The 17,014-nt window shown below is 39.2% G+C and overlaps 3 protein-coding genes across 3 annotated transcripts; all 3 read left to right on the top strand.

Moving 5' to 3' along the window:
- The first annotated feature begins 165 nt into the window (after nt 1-165).
- LOC129730891 (thymus-specific serine protease-like) lies at nt 166-3,003 on the top strand. Its single transcript, XM_055690493.1, has 4 exons — nt 166-223; nt 1,246-1,683; nt 1,743-2,213; nt 2,275-3,003. The coding sequence occupies exons 2-4, from the start codon at nt 1,256-1,258 to the stop codon at nt 2,894-2,896; spliced, it is 1,521 nt and encodes a 506-aa protein (XP_055546468.1). The 5' UTR covers nt 166-223; nt 1,246-1,255; the 3' UTR covers nt 2,897-3,003.
- Nucleotides 3,004-11,766: 8,763 nt separating this feature from the next.
- LOC129729187 (putative serine protease F56F10.1) lies at nt 11,767-12,511 on the top strand. The gene is made up of 2 exons (XM_055687678.1): nt 11,767-12,170; nt 12,229-12,511. The coding sequence occupies exons 1-2, from the start codon at nt 11,767-11,769 to the stop codon at nt 12,509-12,511; spliced, it is 687 nt and encodes a 228-aa protein (XP_055543653.1).
- Nucleotides 12,512-12,556: 45 nt separating this feature from the next.
- LOC129729188 (dipeptidyl peptidase 2-like) lies at nt 12,557-13,373 on the top strand. Its single transcript, XM_055687679.1, has 3 exons — nt 12,557-12,699; nt 12,754-12,827; nt 12,934-13,373. The coding sequence occupies exons 1-3, from the start codon at nt 12,557-12,559 to the stop codon at nt 13,371-13,373; spliced, it is 657 nt and encodes a 218-aa protein (XP_055543654.1).
- The last annotated feature ends 3,641 nt before the right edge of the window (nt 13,374-17,014 follow it).

A 17,014-nucleotide genomic window follows, 5' to 3' on the forward strand; every position in this document is an offset into this window, starting at 1 on the left:
ATCAATGGGCGCCAGCGATATGGCATTCGTTATCCTGTTTAGATTATTGCAAACGAAAAAGGTTAAACCCACGTACTCGTAAAACTGAACGGCCAGGTTTGAAACCGAGATAAGCTGGAGGGTATAAAATACTGCCGTGTTACACGCTTTGAACTCAGTTGTTTATCAAATCGCTCCTTCAGAGCGAGATTAATATTTTCGGAAGGACCTTCGTGTTCAACAGGTATTGGATTATTGATGTGAAATTGGTGCTATCGGTAGCTAGTTCGGGTTATTTTATAATCTGTGTTATACTTGCAGTAGCAAGGGTTGGGTTTTAGAGAAAGCCATTAACACGTGGCTACACAATTATTACGAAAAACGTAATAATGCAATAGTTCGTGTAGTAAAACGATGCTTCATGGGGTAAAAAGAAAATCGCTAGTTACAAATCATCCAACAAAAAATGGAATGCTGTTTCAACTAAAACGGAGCGATCGATCGGTTTTGTGTGAAAAAAATGCAACTTTAGCATGTACTAGTGGAAAAAAATCAATCAGTTTACAACTTTGCTACACGTTGTCCAATTGACTTTATCAGCTCTTAAGGCCGATACAAATTTTATTTTCATTTTATGTCACCCCCCCCCCTTCAAAAATGTTAAAAATTGGAAGGGGAAGACAAAAAAGTTCAAGCCGTTTTGTTAATATTATTGACTTTTCGACAGCGTATTTGCTTAATTTAGCAACAAACAAGTCCAGTGACAGTAAAAGTATCATCAAAAGGCAAGCCAAATGATTAATAATGATAATAATGTGATAGTTTTCAACACACTTTAGCATACAAGTTACAAACGTCGTAACTTGCACACAACTTTTTATGAAAGCTATTCCTTTTCTTTCTTCTCAGTGTTATTTATTTTTTGCCCTCCCCTTAGCTAACTTTGATAACCGTGGACATAAAAGCTATTCAAAACTTGTATCAGCCTAATTATTGAAATTGTCATCATCATAAATGGAAATCTGTTAACAGATTAATATTCGCAACTAATCTGACATGATAAATGTATACAATTTGCAGACTTCTAGGCGTATTATGATGAATATTATTGGAATTTACGTGACATGAATTCAACTCATAACGAGGCTTGCATTAACTGTGAAGCATGTTGAATTCGTATGCTATAAAAATCTATAATTTTCTTGAGTGAAGAAGTTTAAAATTCCAGCAAAAATATAAATTTAAACACAATGTTTATCATCGCAGATACCAAACCATGCGATCAATCGTACTGATCGCCCTATCGCTGGTGATCGCAGCATTCGCTGGGGTTCCACGCAGCAAACCGAATCTAGAAGCTAACCGGCGGCTGATCGAGCAGATGTTTACCCGACGCTTCACGGAGCCAAAGAAGCAAGCACCTGCACGCGACGATTCGAGCACGCGACCAATTTCGGAGCATTTCTTTTCCACGGAGGTAGACCACTTCAACGCCCAAAATACCGATCAATGGACGCTGCGGTATTTTGCCTCAGCCGATAATTACGTTCAGGGTGGTCCTATTCTGATTTTCCTCGGAGGTACCCGTCCAATTACGCCATCTATGATTGATGATACCACACTGATCTACGAAATGGCACGGGAATGGAATGGTGCACTGTTTGCCTTCGAACCTCGTTTCTACGGAGAAAGCCGAGTCACCGAGTATGAAAACACTGAAAGCAACAAAGATAAGTTTGACTAATAATTTCCAATCCTTTCAGAGATTTGAGTACCGAAAACCTAAGCCTTCTGAGTACAGATCAAATATTGGCTGATCTGGCTGAATTCGTAACTTACGTGAGACGCGAGCTTGTTGAAGATGAAACGGCTAGGGTTTTGGTTGCTGGTACGGAGCTGGGAGGATCGTTAGCTGCCTGGTTCCGGATCCGATATCCCCATTTAGGCAATGCTGCATGGGCTTCCAGTGCCTACATGAATGCCGTTCTGGGCTTCGATGATTTCTCGGAGGCCTGGGGAGATTCGCTGATCGCACACGGTAGCCAGGAGTGCTACAATGAGATTTTCGTGGCATTCCACGTGATGCAGAATCTAATAGATTTGGGAATGGCCGACTTACTGTTCGAGAAGTTCAACATTTGCTCGGAAATAGATCCGGAGAATACATTCCAGGTTCAGTACTTCTTCAGTATCTTGATGATATCAGTTGAGATTTATACAATTCGTAATAACGAGTACGTTTTTCGAACATTTCGAAGAGTTCGCAGTGAGTTTAACGTATTTTCTCTGTTACAGCTTGGCGGATTTCGCTGAGGTATGCGACGATTTGACAGCAGGTGGCACTGATTCTGCAGTTGAATCCTTCGCAAACTGGTTCAATGAGAAGTGGGTCGAAGACCTAGGTTGTGTAGTGTCGGATCCGGCACAAGCTATTGAAATATTCCAGGACCCTGACTGGGATTCCGATTTCAACCAACAGGGAGCTCGCCAATGGATGTATCAAGAGTGCACGGAGTTCGGTTGGTTCTTTACCACGGAATCTGCTTTCCAACCGTTTGGTGATCGAGTTTCGATAGACTTCTATGTTGAATGGTGCCGTCAAATATTTGGCGATTGGATCACCATGGAATCGGTCCAGCGAGGTATTAATCGTGCGAATAATCGATTTGGTGGAGATAATCCTGGCTCTAGCTTAACTCACTTCACCAACGGCGATGCTGATCCGTGGAGAATGATAAGCATCACCCGGAACCTTACACTCGACGCACAGGCTGACATAATCAGCAACCAGTTGGGAGGTTCCGATTTGTCCGCGATGTCACCGGATGATCCCGCAGATCTCGCAGAAGTCAAGCAACGTTTGAAGCTAACACTCGCCAGCTATTTGTTCCCGTTCAGTCCGTATGAGAGTCCGTGAGATAACTGTTTGTGAAAGGATTTGAATTGCAGTTTATACAAGATTTAAATCGTTGTTAATGTTCGATAAATTGTGAATTAAAGCTGTTGTACTGTGATAGCATATTATTTTTGCCATTTATTTGGATCCTATGAATCTGAAACTTCTAACCTAACCACACTAACTTATCTTTTTATGGTTTTTAGGTTATACTTATACATCTAAGCCAATCAATTTGGTGCTTTTTACTACTACTAATGGGCTTTAAAAAAATTCAAACAATTAGTTTTGTGCACATTACTATTAAGCGATATTACTAACGCTAGACCAGTGAGTTTGCGCTTGCCGGTTATCTCCAGGCAGGACTTTATTGAAAAATTATTCCACCATTGCTTGTCAATGTCTGTTGAAAATATTGACTGGAAGACTGATGGTTAGCGATATTCATGCCATTCCAGTGAAAAAAACTTTTTCAATGCTGCTATAGACCTTTTTACGTACGAATGCATTAGTGCAACTAGTTGAGGAAAATATTTACAAATAGCTGTTTTGTTTGCAATGCTATGTTTCTAGCAGTTGGACAAATATTCAGTTGAACGCCTATTATATGTTTTAAACTTGTTTCTGAATGAATTTTTTCATTCGTGATCAGAAATCGGAAGAAGCTGCTGAGCATAATCGCCCAAAAATGTTAAAAAGTGATAAAATTCGAAGCAACGAGATGCGATGATTTACAGTTTGAAGGAAACAAAAGCAACTTTACACGGGTTTACACGTTTCCTAGTGTGCGTGGGTGAAAAGTCGCTTATCTCTATAAATTAATTAAACGCTTCTAGTAGCCGTAACCAGTACCAGTAACCGATAACAGTACACCCATATACTGACAGACTTTTGAACCAATTTCCAGTCAAATAAGGCTCGTTCAAGACAAAATCTGCACACCACTAAACATATATCTCAGCGAGCTGGTTTGCTAGCAATAGACCTTTTTACGTACGAATGTATTAGTGCACCTAGTTGAGGAAAGTATTTACAAATCGCCTTTTTGTTTGCTATGCTATGTTTTTGGCAGCTGGACAAATATTCAGTTGAATACTTATTATAAGTTCTAAACTCGTTTCTGAATGAATTTTTCATTCGTGATCATGAATCGGGGGAAGCTGCTTAACATTATCGACCAAAAATGGTAAAAAGTGATAAAAAGTTGGAGCAACGAGATGCGATGATTTACATTTTGGAGGAAACAAAAGCAACTTTACATGAGTTTACACGTTCATTAGTGTGCGTAGGTGAAAAGTCACTAATCTCTATACTCAGAGGGAGAGAAATGCGAAAAGAATGTTGTGAGCCAAACGAACAAGAAAGGTAACACATTGAGTGGTATTGATATCAGGTACAATAAAGAATATTTTTATTTTCACACGTTTTTCGTGTTTTTTTACTAAACCATGAATTGAGAATGCTCCAAAGTTGCTTTATCACAGTGATTTTCAACTGGTGGTTCACAAACCTTTTGTATGTTCAACAAAATAATGATCAATTATAGTCAAAGTATATAAAATTTAACCTAAATATAAAATTTAACACCTTCGTCAAAATCAGTTATACAAGTCGAAAGAAAAAGTTAGTTAACATTGCGCTTTGAGAAGAGAACTGGTACCTCTGACATGTGAAACCTAGTTGCCAGATTGGCGGTTTTTTCGTCGCTTATTTCTCTCTCTCTGAGTGTCTCTAAGGTTTGCCACTAGATTTCATTTCATGCGCCAAGGGGTCCCCAGCAAACAATTTGGTCCATATTACTCGCACTCTATTCTGTTGAGTGAATTCTTATTTGGTAAAAACCCTGACCTTAAAAGATGTATTGAATACGACTATGTGTGCAAATTCGGAGGCCATATATGTAAAGAACAGTTTAAGCAGTGGTGCCTATTTTAATCAGTCGAAGAAAACAGGCCTCAAACTCCTCCAATGACTAGAACGAAAACTCTGATTGACTAGCTGTCTTACGAATACAAAATATACCGTTCGACATAGGAAAAACTTTGAATAAACATCAATCGAAAAAATCAAGCGAAATTGCAGCCATTCAGGCGCCATTCTGGCGCTGGAGAAAAACCCCTGAAAAACAGATGCAAACTGCTCACAATAGAATAGGAATAGAGTCCTTTGATAGGGAACTTCAATATTCCAATTCTCAATACACAGGAAGCTTCTTCTTCTGCTCAAAATATGTTCCCTACCATACGTACATTAATGAAAATATTCTTTACGATTTTGTATAACTTCACGGGCTATTTTGAATGGCCTCATTCGAAATTTTAGGTTGCCTTTTACCTTTTGGATTTGGCTCAAAGTTGGGGGAATTATTCATCTAAATTAGTTTTGAAAAAAAAAAAACAATTTTTGTGTCGATTAGCATATCCCCCGCTCTGTGGGACCCCCCTTTTTGTTGCAAAATATCGCATTTTTTGTTCAAAATATTGTTATTTATGATAGGGTAAGGAACGGCTTAAGCAGTCGAAGGAAACAAACCTCAAACTCCTGAATTTTGATCATTTCAATTTCAATGATGGAAACGAAAACTTTGATTATCTAGCTGTCTTACGAATATAAGAAATATCACAATAAATAATACGAATACGAATAAATTATCACGAATAAATAATCACAAAGACATCTGTGAACAAACATCAATCGAAACAAATCAACCTTTATTGCAGCCATTCAGGCGTCACTTCGGGTGCTGAAAAAAATCGCCTGCAAAACAGATGGAAACTATTGTGGCGTCAGCACTAAATTAAAGTTCGGAAGTCGGACTTCCGACTTCCGAACTTTCTTCCGACTCTACAAACACATAGAGCAACTGCGTGTTCACACAACACGAACTGCGGGAATGATTTCAATGTATTTGTTTTTGTAACCCGGACTGACAGCGCAGTGGCGGCTGAGATGGTTGCAGTGACTGCCTGCCAGTTTATCAGCGACGTTTCGATAATTTTTATTTAAACGCACAATACTTAAAATAGGTTCGGGGTGATTGGAATAGTCTCTCGATTGGTATTTTCATTTTAAATTCTATAATTTCATCGTATTTTTTGGAAAATGTCACGTAAGAAATAACTATCACCCCGAGGTAATATGAGTTGGTCTCGAAATAAAGCTCAATCCATTTGATATTTGGTCGCACAAAATGGGACATATCTTCGCCAAAAACATGTAGAAAAAATCACAAGGGTTGTATGCAAAGCCACGACCGTAAGGTTGACGTAGAACTACATAAGGTTGTTTGTTACATTACTTAAATTGAATATGCTATACATCACTGAACAGGAATGGAACAAACACTATACAACGTAAACAAGTTTCAACAGTCAGAGTGCATATGGATTAGAATAATGTTTTACTTTTAATTCCAGCACAAAACCAGAAAATATTAAATCTTCAATAATTTGTTTGTTGTCTTTATAAGGGCAATTGTTGTTCAATGTCATATCGGATATAATGTTGATCGCATCTGTGTGCTACCCCGACAGAGGATTTTTTAAGCCATTTTTCTGATAAAACAGTTGAACACAGTTTTTACAATGAAAATTTGACGTACCATATATTTCGAATGCCACCATCCCAGATCGCTTATGTGTTGTCAAAATACGGCAGCTTTTCATTATAGGAAGCGCCAGCTACTTTGAACGTACCTACTACTGATGCTGCCCGCTACTGCACAAAGGCAGCTTTTCACTAGAGGAAGTGCTGCTACACCAGCTGGCCCTGCTCTTATTGCTGCTGCTGCTATCCGCTGCCATTGCTCTTCGCTGCTACTACTAAGTAAGGATTAAGGTTTCAGCTGAAACAGGCTCTTATAAAGGCCAAATAGCACATTTCAAATTACTAGGTCTATAATTCTGTCGATCGTGCTTGGGAAAGCAATCATATAACGGCCAATCAGATTAATCGAAATTTGCGCTTCAACAAGGATTGACCATTGTCCATGATATAGGTGCTTGTCATGTTAGGGCTTGACGATTTTTTAAATTTGATGATGCGATAGTTTAATTTTTATGCGAATAGAAGCTGTTCGGGTGTTGTGCTTATTACTGAAGCAAAAGGTAATTCAGTACGTTCTGAGACATGGAGATGAAGTCAAATGTATAACTTTTCAAATATTTGAAGGTGTAAATTAAACTAACAGAAAATATTAACTCTCCAATTAGGTATTCATTTTATCCTGAAAAGGACAGTTTGCTGTTTAACTCAATATCGGATAAGATGCCGAATAAGGTAATAGCTAACACAGTGAAAAGCTGTTTTAACACTCAAAACTAGACGTTGGTGTGTAGTCAAAATGAGGCAACTTTTTAGACAGCCTTTCACTAAAAGAAGTAGTCGCTGCCCAGAACTACTATGAGCGGGTTAGGCTGAAACAGTAATTTGAAATGTTGCTCTTATATAGGCCAAATAGCTCATTTCAAATTACTAGGTTTATAATTCTGTCGACCGTGCTAGGGAAGCAATCATATAACGTCCAATCAGAGGTCGGATTTTGCGTTTAGACAAAGTTCGACATTTTTCAATAGTGCAATAGTTCGAATAATAAATTTACAGTTTTCTGCATTTAAGAGGAATCTTAGAAGACTTTCCAATCGATTGCTGTAAAAACGAAGAAAATCCATCAAAAATTGACATTTGAAATTGGACATATTTTTCATGTTTTCCGGTTTTATATTTTCATTTTACATCCCTATGTAGCCGAGTGTGTACCCGAACTTCCTGAGAGACGTAGTTCTACGTCAAAATCTTGAGATATCACTTTGCTGCAAATTTATTGACCTTTGAAGGAAAAATACAGAAAAATTTATTTGTCTGAGTTGCGGATGAATTCACGCACTTTTCATTTTATACCACCCATCATCTTCTGCACAGTAAAACTGTCAACTCGCTGCGCTATTTTCTCCCACCATCTATGTAAACCAGCTAGTTTTTTTATCGTTCTGCCACTTTTTCTTCAACTTGCTCTCGATGATTGCCCAATATTTTACAATTGGACGAAAATCTGGGCAATTTGGTGGGTTGATAGCGTTTTCGATGATATCAATTCCATTCTCCTTGTACCAATCCATGACTTCCCGGCTGCAGTGGCAGCTGGCTAAGTCAGGACAAAACTTCACAGGACCGTCATGTGATTGAATGAACGGCAAAATCCGCTTCGGGAGGTACTGTTTCTTGTACACTTGGCCATTCATGGTTGATCCGGTAATGAAAACCTTGGTTTTTTACCACAGCTGCAGATCCCCTGCCACACCATCAGCTTCCGAGTGAACTTGTGAGCAAACTCGAATTTAAATCGCTTGGCGACATCACATACTACATATGTCTCATCGTCCATCAAAATTCATCCGTCAAATCTGGTCAAGACTTTCTCATACAGCATCCTAGCGCAGCGTTTTGCAACGAAACTCTGCTTTTTTCTAGAAATGAATTAACGCACGTTGTGTGCGGAAATTTTGCAAATTACTTATATCAAAAGAATTTTGCAAATTACTTATATTAAAATACTCCTTGGAGAGCAGCTTGCCTGAGCGTCTGTTCCCCAGGTCAGAGCGGGTCAAACAGCGACTGATCCGGAGCGGACGGCTGAACTATGAAATGCGCTGTCTCGCCAGCTACACCAAAGCCCCGTCGCGAGACTAGGCATCGCAGCCCTAGTAAGGCAGCATGCTGAAAATAAACATACTACGAACAATCCAGAGAATGAAACGCCAACACGTTAGTAGCAGCTAATCGTGTAACGCGTCAGATGCGGGAGAAATACCGGGAGGCAAGAGCTGCCGAAAAGAGGCTTCATCACCGTAAGAAACGTGAGCACTACGATCGCGTCCTCGCGGAGGCGGAGAATTGCTTCACCAGGCACGACACGAGGAGCTTCTATAGAACGATCAACGGAATCAGGAACCGGACCGTGCCAGTACCTACCATGTTGCAATGACAGGGAGAGGAACCTGATTACCGATAAATCGCAGGTGGCCAGGCGTTGGAAGCAACATTTCGAAGTGGTGTTGAACGGCGAGGAAGGGAGGAGAGTCGTCGAGGGGAATAGGATAGAAATTGAGGGGGACGGACAAGCTGTGGACCCACCAACATTGGACGAGGTGAAGAATGCTTGCAAAGAGCTAAAAAACCACAAAGCCGCCGGGATGGACGGCTTACTGGTCGAATTTTCAAAGTTGGGAGCGAGCGGCTGTGTAGTGCAATTCACCAGATTATCCTAAGGGTATGGTCTGAGGAACAACTACCTACGGACTGGTTGGAAGGACTCATATGCCCTATCTACAAGAAGGGACATAGACTCGAGTGTAGTAATTATCGAGGCATGACCCTCCTCAATTCCGTTTCTCTCCCGTATCCTGTTCCAGCGACTAAGGCCGTTGCAGGAAGCCTTTGTTGGAGAATACCAATGCGGTTTTCGAGTGGGGCGATCTACAACGGACCAGATGTTCACCTTGAGACAGATCCTCGTCAAGTTTCGAGAACACAACCTGCAGACGCATCATCTGTTTATAGACTTTCGAGCGGCGTACGATACAGTGAAACGCAACGAGCTGTGGCAAATAATGCTAGAACATGGTGTTAACCGTAGAGCAGCTGAGGAGGCCTTTACGGCTCTCAAAAGGGAAGCTGCGAGAATTGGACTCACCATAAACACTGCCAAAACGAAGTACATGGTGGCTGGCAGAGAGTGTGGTAGTTCTACGGGTGTTGGTGCTGCGGTGGAGATGGATGGGGATACTTTCGAAGTGGTCGACGAATTTATTTATCTTGGTACTCTCGTGACATGTGACAACGAGGTGAGCCGCGAGGTGAAGAGGCGGATTGCGGCAGCGAATAGGGCTTATTACGGATTGCGTAGCCAGCTTAGGTCCCGTAGCCTACAGATCCGTACGAAATTTGCGCTCTATAGGACTCTGATCCTCCCGGTGGCGCTCTACGGACATGAATCGTGGACGTGGAAGGAGGCCGATCGACGAGCGCTTGGGGTCTTCGAGCGTAGAATCCTGCGATCAATAGTCGGAGGCAAACTAGAGAACGGGGTGTGGCGCAGGCGCATGAATCATATTGTCAAGCTGATGAAACACGGCAGGTCACAGTGGGCTGGCCATGTAGCACGAATGGTGGATGAGCGACCGGCAAAGATAATATTTAGTAGAGAACCGGATAGAGGCCGACGACTTCGAGGCAGACCGCGCACGCGCTGGATGTGTGCTGTCGACGAGGATGCCAGAGCAGCAGGTGCAAGGGGAGACTGGAGAGTAGCAGCCCAAGACCGAGTTTTGTGGAGACGTATTCTGGATTCGGCATAGGATCTTAATGATCTGTCGCCATAAAAGTGAAGTAAGTAGTATATCATTGACCTTGTAAAATATTTCTCAACATAATTAGAACGAAGTAGACAGAAATAGGCCAAAATAACATCGCCAAACGCATGACAGTGTACATCTCTTCGATGCGCGAGTGTCAATTGACCACCTATCTTTGTGTGAGAGGCGACGGTTGTTCTACATTTACGATCGAAGGCCTACTGTGACGCAAGCTAAGGAAGAAAAATCGAATGAATGTGTTGACCGTTCATAAGCCTGATAGTGATTAAATCGAAATAGTATTGTATCCTGAATTAAACTAATAGCACGATTGTGTAATTCCGAAATTTATGTGTCCAGATTTTGTCGCAAACAAGGTTTAAAAGTCGTCACGCGACAACACCGTGTGAGGCGCTATTACGCTATCTCATACTTTTTTTTGTGGTTCGAAATCTGATACATGCACGTACGCGCGCTGCTGTCGCAATGAAAAAGCGGCGTGGAGGCAGCAGCGAATGATTAAAATGAGCTAGTTATCGAACCAAAACACTTTCTGAGAATTTATTTCCGTTTGTTTTACTTATATACTTTATAATTTGGTATACTGTCATGTCATCAATTTCAAACTACTTTTGAAATATATTACAGCGAAAATGAAGCTTTTCTTGGATTCAACGAGTATGAGCTGAACACCACAGATGGATCACTGGTGGTTGGCTACCGGCTAAGAATAACTTCCGAGTTCCAGTGGATGTTGATTTCGCACATCAGATATTTTTCATTCGTGCCTCTTGTGCTAATTGTGAGATTAAATTTTATGTTTATAGAACGAAAATCACTGTTGTCTTACTCAATTTCACTGAATAGAGGGAAAAGGCGGAATGTTTGCATTTAGATATGAAGAACATAACAAAGTGTGTATTTTGGATCTTATTACATTTTTAATCAATAAACTTAAAATGAATAATTTCCTAAAAATCCTTACAAGAGAAAAAGTAATGAATTCAACACAACAGTGTATTTCAAACATCGTTTTCCACATTAAGAGTTCACGCCGTTCAAGCTCTAATGCTATCACCGGCAGTATATCAATTGACGTAGACCCTGTTCGGAAGGAAATGGGATTACGAGTGTCAGAATTTCCGGTGTGTCACGAGGAGTTTTACCGTTGGAAGTACCCAGTCATTAGTATTTGTTTATAATGTTTGTTTCAAGTCAGCTGGTCTCATATCAGTGTACGCTAGAGATATTAAAATCACAGATCGCTTTCAATCATATGATTAACCTGACGTAACGATGGTAATCACTTATGAGGTCGATATAAGCCACTAATATATAAGGCTGTAGATATAAGTCCTTTACTCTCAGTTATCCGTTAAATTGTTTCAGTGCATTACCACGATTAGAAAAGACGGGAAGGACCTCCAGCAAGTAGGTTTCGATTTTATATAGTGTCTTTTACTAGTGATTCAGTGCCCAGAAGAGGAATTGCTTCCGCTTGCTCACACTTCAAGAGGATTTTATTCCAGACAGGCAACGATGCGATCGATTTTTCTTATCACCCTACTGGTGGTGACTACCGCAGCATTCGCTGCCGTTCCACGCAAGACACGGAACACACAAGCCAGCCAGCAGCTTGTGGCTCATCTATTTACCCGACAATTCGCGGGAGCAAGGAAACAACCATCGGTAAGCTCTGATTCCGGTGCGAGCCAACGACAAATTTCCGAACACTTCTTTACCACAAATGTCGATCATTTCAACGCTCAAAATACCGAACAATGGACGTTGCGGTATTTTGCTTCAACCGATAACTACCGACAAGGTGGTCCCATTTTGACTTTCCTTGGCGGGGTCTATCCTATCGTACCAGAGTTGATTGATGAGACAACGCTGATTTACGAAATGAATCCTCGGTTTAACGGGCGAAGTCGAGTCACTGAGTATGACAATTCTCACTTGAACTTAAAAAACAGAAATTTTATCTTTCATTATTTTCAGAGATGTGAGCACCAACAATTTAAGCCTGCTGAGTACTGATCAAATATTGGCAGATTTGGCTGAATTCGTGACTTACGTGAAGCGCGAGCATGTTGGAGACAAAACGGCTAGAGTTCTGGTTGCAGGTATTGAGTTTGGCGGATCGTTGGCTGCCTGGTTCCGGGTTCGATATCCACACTTAGGAAACGCTGCGTGGGCTTCCAGTGCATTGATGCGTGCCGTGCCTAATTTCCAAGATTTCTCGGAAGCCTGGGCAGAGGCGTTGATCGAACATGGTAGTTAGGAGTGTTACAATGAGATCTTCGTGGCATTCCATGTTTTGCAGAACATGATTGATTTAGGACGGGCCGATATGATGCATGAGAAGTTCAACATTTGTACACCAATAGATCCGGAAAATACGCGCCAAGTTCAGTTTTTCTTCAGTGTCTTGATGGCAACGGTTGAAATGGTCATAATTTACACCAGAGAGTACGGTAATCATTATGTAATGTTTAATTAATTCTACAGCTATATTTTTTACAGTGTGGCCGGTTTTGCTCAAGTATGCCAAGATATAACTGGAACTGATGCGGAAACTGCTGTGGATGCGTTCGCGAGTTGGTTTAACACAATATATCCCGATGGCTGTGCAGTCTCAGATATGGCACACACTATCGAATTGCTCCAAGAAACTGACTGGGATTCCGTGTTCAATACATTCAGACTCCGTCAAGCGCTCTATCAAGAAAGCACCGAGTTCGGTTTTTTCGTCACAACAGACTCCTTTCCAACCATTCGGAGACCGAGTGACGCTTGAAGTATTTGGCCGTGAAGTATTTGGCGAATGGATCACTGAGGAATCGATCCAGCGAGGCATTGATCGTGCGAATAACCGATTTGGTGGAGATAATCCTGGCTCTAGTTTAACTTACTTCACCAACGGCGATGCTGATCCGTGGAGAATGATAAGCATCACCCGTAATCTTACGCTCGACGCGCAAGCCGATGTGATACGCAACCAGTTGGGAGGTTCCGATCTACCTGCAATGTCACCGGATGATCCGGCAGATCTGCTGGAGGTCAAGCAACGTTTGAAGCTAAAACTTGCTAGCTATTTGTTTCCGTTCAGTCTGTTAGATAGTTCGTCAGATGACCGCTTGTGAAGCGGTTCGAGGTTCAATTTAATCAATTTGTACTTTTTGATAGATCCTAGGCATACTCATCTGACCATACTTTCTAAGGAGGAAAACAGTACAAGTGGGGTCAAGAAACGAACCATTTTGTAAGATTAATTTTTGGAAATCTTCTTTATAATTAAATAAAACACACAAACAATTATTCATTGCTTTTAATGCTTTTCGTACCTTTTCCAGTTGTCAAAATTTTAATAAAAAATATGAGTAAATTCATACCAAACGACCTAAAATTACGCAAAAATTGAATCAACTATTTTTTCATTTGAATGAAACTGTAACCATCTATTTGACCTTCTAGCGCTCAGGCCCAAATGTCATCAATAGCAAAAATATGTCAGCAAAATTGTCTATAATAACACCCGGGCGATATAACAAAAGATCAATGAGTCCATACAGGAATAATAAAAAAGCAAAGCCTTGGTGCTACATTTTGATTCGGAACTCGACCTTCTGTTCATTATACACAGACTTCGGCCAACTGTTTAGTGTACAGGACATTTGCGGGGCTAGCGCTTCGATCCGCTTCGATGAGCATTTCCATGCCGATTGATCTGAAAATTTGTAAAAAATCAATCGACTTTTTTTATTTGAATGAAATTTCGCATACCTATTTAGTTTAGCAAACTGCGTATTTTGACTATGTCTTACGACTACGTCTTTGTTTACTGTACTGGGATGCATTCTGTAAAATTGGAAATGAAACTGGCAAATGTTGCGTCAGATTTCAAACGTTAATAACAGCATAACCACATGATGGATAACAATAACCAATATGTTGTTGGATAGATAAAATGTGTGACAATTTTATAATACGCTAGTTATCATTATTATTTCACTGCTCAATGGTGAAAATTGATAAAAAGTTATAGGGAAACTTACGCGAACAATGAACCAATTACATGCGAGCATTCCTAGCACAGACGACGTGAATGGACACCATCCGTTCCCCGTGATATTCTCTGTATCAATATCGATATAAAAATTGACAGAGTCTCCTCGTCCCAATAGGTCAATTTATTTTTGCTTCCATGAGCTTAGACTACCATGATGTCTCGAAGATAAAAGATTTCCGAAAAGTTTGAAACAATCCCCATACTTGAAGAATTCCTAAACCAGCTGTCAAAACGTAATAAAAACTGATGTCTTGAAAGAAAACATGCCGGTAAAAGCAGTACCAGTACCAGTGAAGTAAAGAACCGCAGGTCTCTCGTCGTCTACGATTGCAGCGGTACTCTTCTATTCGTACATTTCAGCGGTACTCTTCTATTCATACTGCAGCGGTACTATTCGTATTGCAGTGGTACACTTTTGTTCGTACATTTCTATTCGTGTGCAATCGAGGAAAAACTGTAATGCTGCTGTTGATGGTGATTGAAAGTTTATCTCATAAATATGATTACCATAAACTATTCAAGAAGAATTGTAAATTTTTGCAACGGATATTTATTCAATTTTATCTAAATAATCGTGACCGGATAGTATCGATAGAGTATATTCCACATATACACATTTATAGAAGAGTAAGAACCTGCGTAAAGCCGCTCAATATACACAGGGTGAAACCGCCACGTATACAACTGTTTGTTGTTTTACTCCAAGACCCAAATGCCTCGACACTACAAAGGGAATATTAACAGGATCAGTGAAGCAATTTCAAGCCACATAAGACAACGATGTTATTCGACCATTTTCGATTTGGTTGGAGCTATAATAGTAATAATTTTTCAACATGACTAATTTTTGAAAAGAGTGAACTTGTGTAAAAATGGTATTAATGAACAAACATAATTTTAGAGCCATGATGGTATGTTTAATCGGTATGACGTTTCCGGCAGAGTTGAAAATAGTAGTTTTGTCCTTTCGAAAAAAGTATACACTTTAAAAAAATTTTAGAGGAAAGGAAAATTTTAAAACGTATTTCAAAATAATCATGTGTTTGCCTGCAAAATCTACAAAAGGTAAGTAAACTTTGATGGTTGGCTAATCATGGAATAATAAAAATTTTAATAGTTCAAATTTTGTAAAAAAAATTTTTTTGCCGGTTTGTTTGATAGTTAGAAGTATGAGTCGTTGGTAAAGTTTCAGATAGTAATTTTGTTCTTTAATAAAATAAATAAAAAATAAAAATAAGTTTAAAATATGAATAAAAATATGATATTATATTATTATATAAGTCATACAGACAGGTTTAATGAGTATTTATTTTAGGCTGAAAGGCAGGTATATTATAAATTGAATATCTTGAAAAACCTCAATTCTTAAAAATCTATTTTTCATGAAAACCACAAAAAGTAACCTAAACATTGATATGAACTTGGATAGTTAAAAAAGGGAAAAAAGTAAAACTTAGAAAATTTTTTTTTCAGATTTTTCACAGTGTACATTTTTTTAGAAGTAAAAAATACCAAAAAAGAAGAGCCCCTCTCCAAAGAAAATATGCAATTGCAGCCGCAACTTTTTTTCCCATAAACCGAATTGCTTAAGGGGGCGGTCTTATCCCGCTTACCCCTACAGAAAAACTGTCAGTGGGGAATTGTAGGGAACAAATGTAACCTTGAAAAAAAATATACATGCTGAAATTTTTTTCCAGTGCGAAAATTCTTAAATGAACACGAAATTTTGATTTACAAAAATAAGAGTTGAATTTTTTCTTAGGCTTTTTTTTAGAGAAACCTGAAGTTACAACAAAACATTTGGTAAAAAGTCCAGGATGAAGAAATGAAACATAAAAGTTTAAGTCTTAGAAAAATATATCAATCTCGTCATTTTTCAATATTATTATATTCTAATGATGTTAAATGATTTAAAATATTATTTTAAATCAAAAAGCTCATGATGATTTATTTCGTGAATTCTTTCGTTTTCAAGTAATTATGGTTTTAAGTTGAAAAAAATAGGAAAAATTAACACTAAATAATACATTAAATCAAAAAAGGATTGAATTTTCTCTTCAAATTTACTTTTGCTTGAAACTTGACATCAATCAAAAACTTTTGATAAGAAAACCTGGATGGAGATATAAAAAACAAATTTTTACTTAAAAAATAAGTTGAACACCATTCCAATGATGCAGTATGATTTTAATAGTAATTTCAAGCCATAAAACTGTTGGTAGTGAATTCTCTCAACGCATCCGTTTTCGAGATATTTTAAAATTATGTTTAGAAACTTTGAATTTTCTTTAAAGATACGCCTTTTTGTGAGTTATTTGTGGCTCTCCAGCAGCAAACAGAAATTTATTAAAAAGTACGGTCAATATATTACAATTCACTCTCTGACAGCAAGAAGATTGGATGAATAATAAGCATTAGCTCACCGGATTCGTCGCTTTAGCTCTTTTAAGTATCTAAAAATGTTATCCATTCTAGGGGCACCAAAACTCGCAGGAATGGTTGAAAAGCTGCAATCTTTCATTTTTTTAGCTATAGGGCCAAACCTTTGTTTACCAGTGTTATTTATTTTTTATTTATTTATATGGCACTCCGTCATAATGACGTGGCCTGATTCACAAAGTTTCTCTAATTCACTCGGTTATTGGCTGCCGCTCTCTAATACCACTGGAACACCGTGTACTCTCCGCCAAATCTCTCTCCACCTGGTCTATCCTT

Source organism: Wyeomyia smithii, chromosome 3 (genome assembly GCF_029784165.1).
Source record: "Wyeomyia smithii strain HCP4-BCI-WySm-NY-G18 chromosome 3, ASM2978416v1, whole genome shotgun sequence".
Lineage (NCBI taxonomy): Eukaryota > Metazoa > Arthropoda > Insecta > Diptera > Culicidae > Wyeomyia > Wyeomyia smithii.

Excerpts from the sequence above, each read along its gene's own strand:
- LOC129730891 (XM_055690493.1), top strand. The coding sequence starts at position 1,256 with ATGCGATCAATCGTACTGATCGCCCTATCGCTGGTGATCGCAGCATTC. Across the intron at positions 1,684-1,742 it reads GGAGAAAGCCGAGTCACCGA|AGATTTGAGTACCGAAAACC; the intron begins GTATGAAAACAC and ends CAATCCTTTCAG. Across the intron at positions 2,214-2,274 it reads TATACAATTCGTAATAACGA|CTTGGCGGATTTCGCTGAGG; the intron begins GTACGTTTTTCG and ends TCTCTGTTACAG.
- LOC129729187 (XM_055687678.1), top strand. The coding sequence starts at position 11,767 with ATGCGATCGATTTTTCTTATCACCCTACTGGTGGTGACTACCGCAGCA. Across the intron at positions 12,171-12,228 it reads GGGCGAAGTCGAGTCACTGA|AGATGTGAGCACCAACAATT; the intron begins GTATGACAATTC and ends CATTATTTTCAG.
- LOC129729188 (XM_055687679.1), top strand. The coding sequence starts at position 12,557 with ATGATTGATTTAGGACGGGCCGATATGATGCATGAGAAGTTCAACATT. Across the intron at positions 12,700-12,753 it reads GTCATAATTTACACCAGAGA|TGTGGCCGGTTTTGCTCAAG; the intron begins GTACGGTAATCA and ends TATTTTTTACAG. Across the intron at positions 12,828-12,933 it reads TGCTGTGGATGCGTTCGCGA|ACTCCGTCAAGCGCTCTATC; the intron begins GTTGGTTTAACA and ends CAATACATTCAG.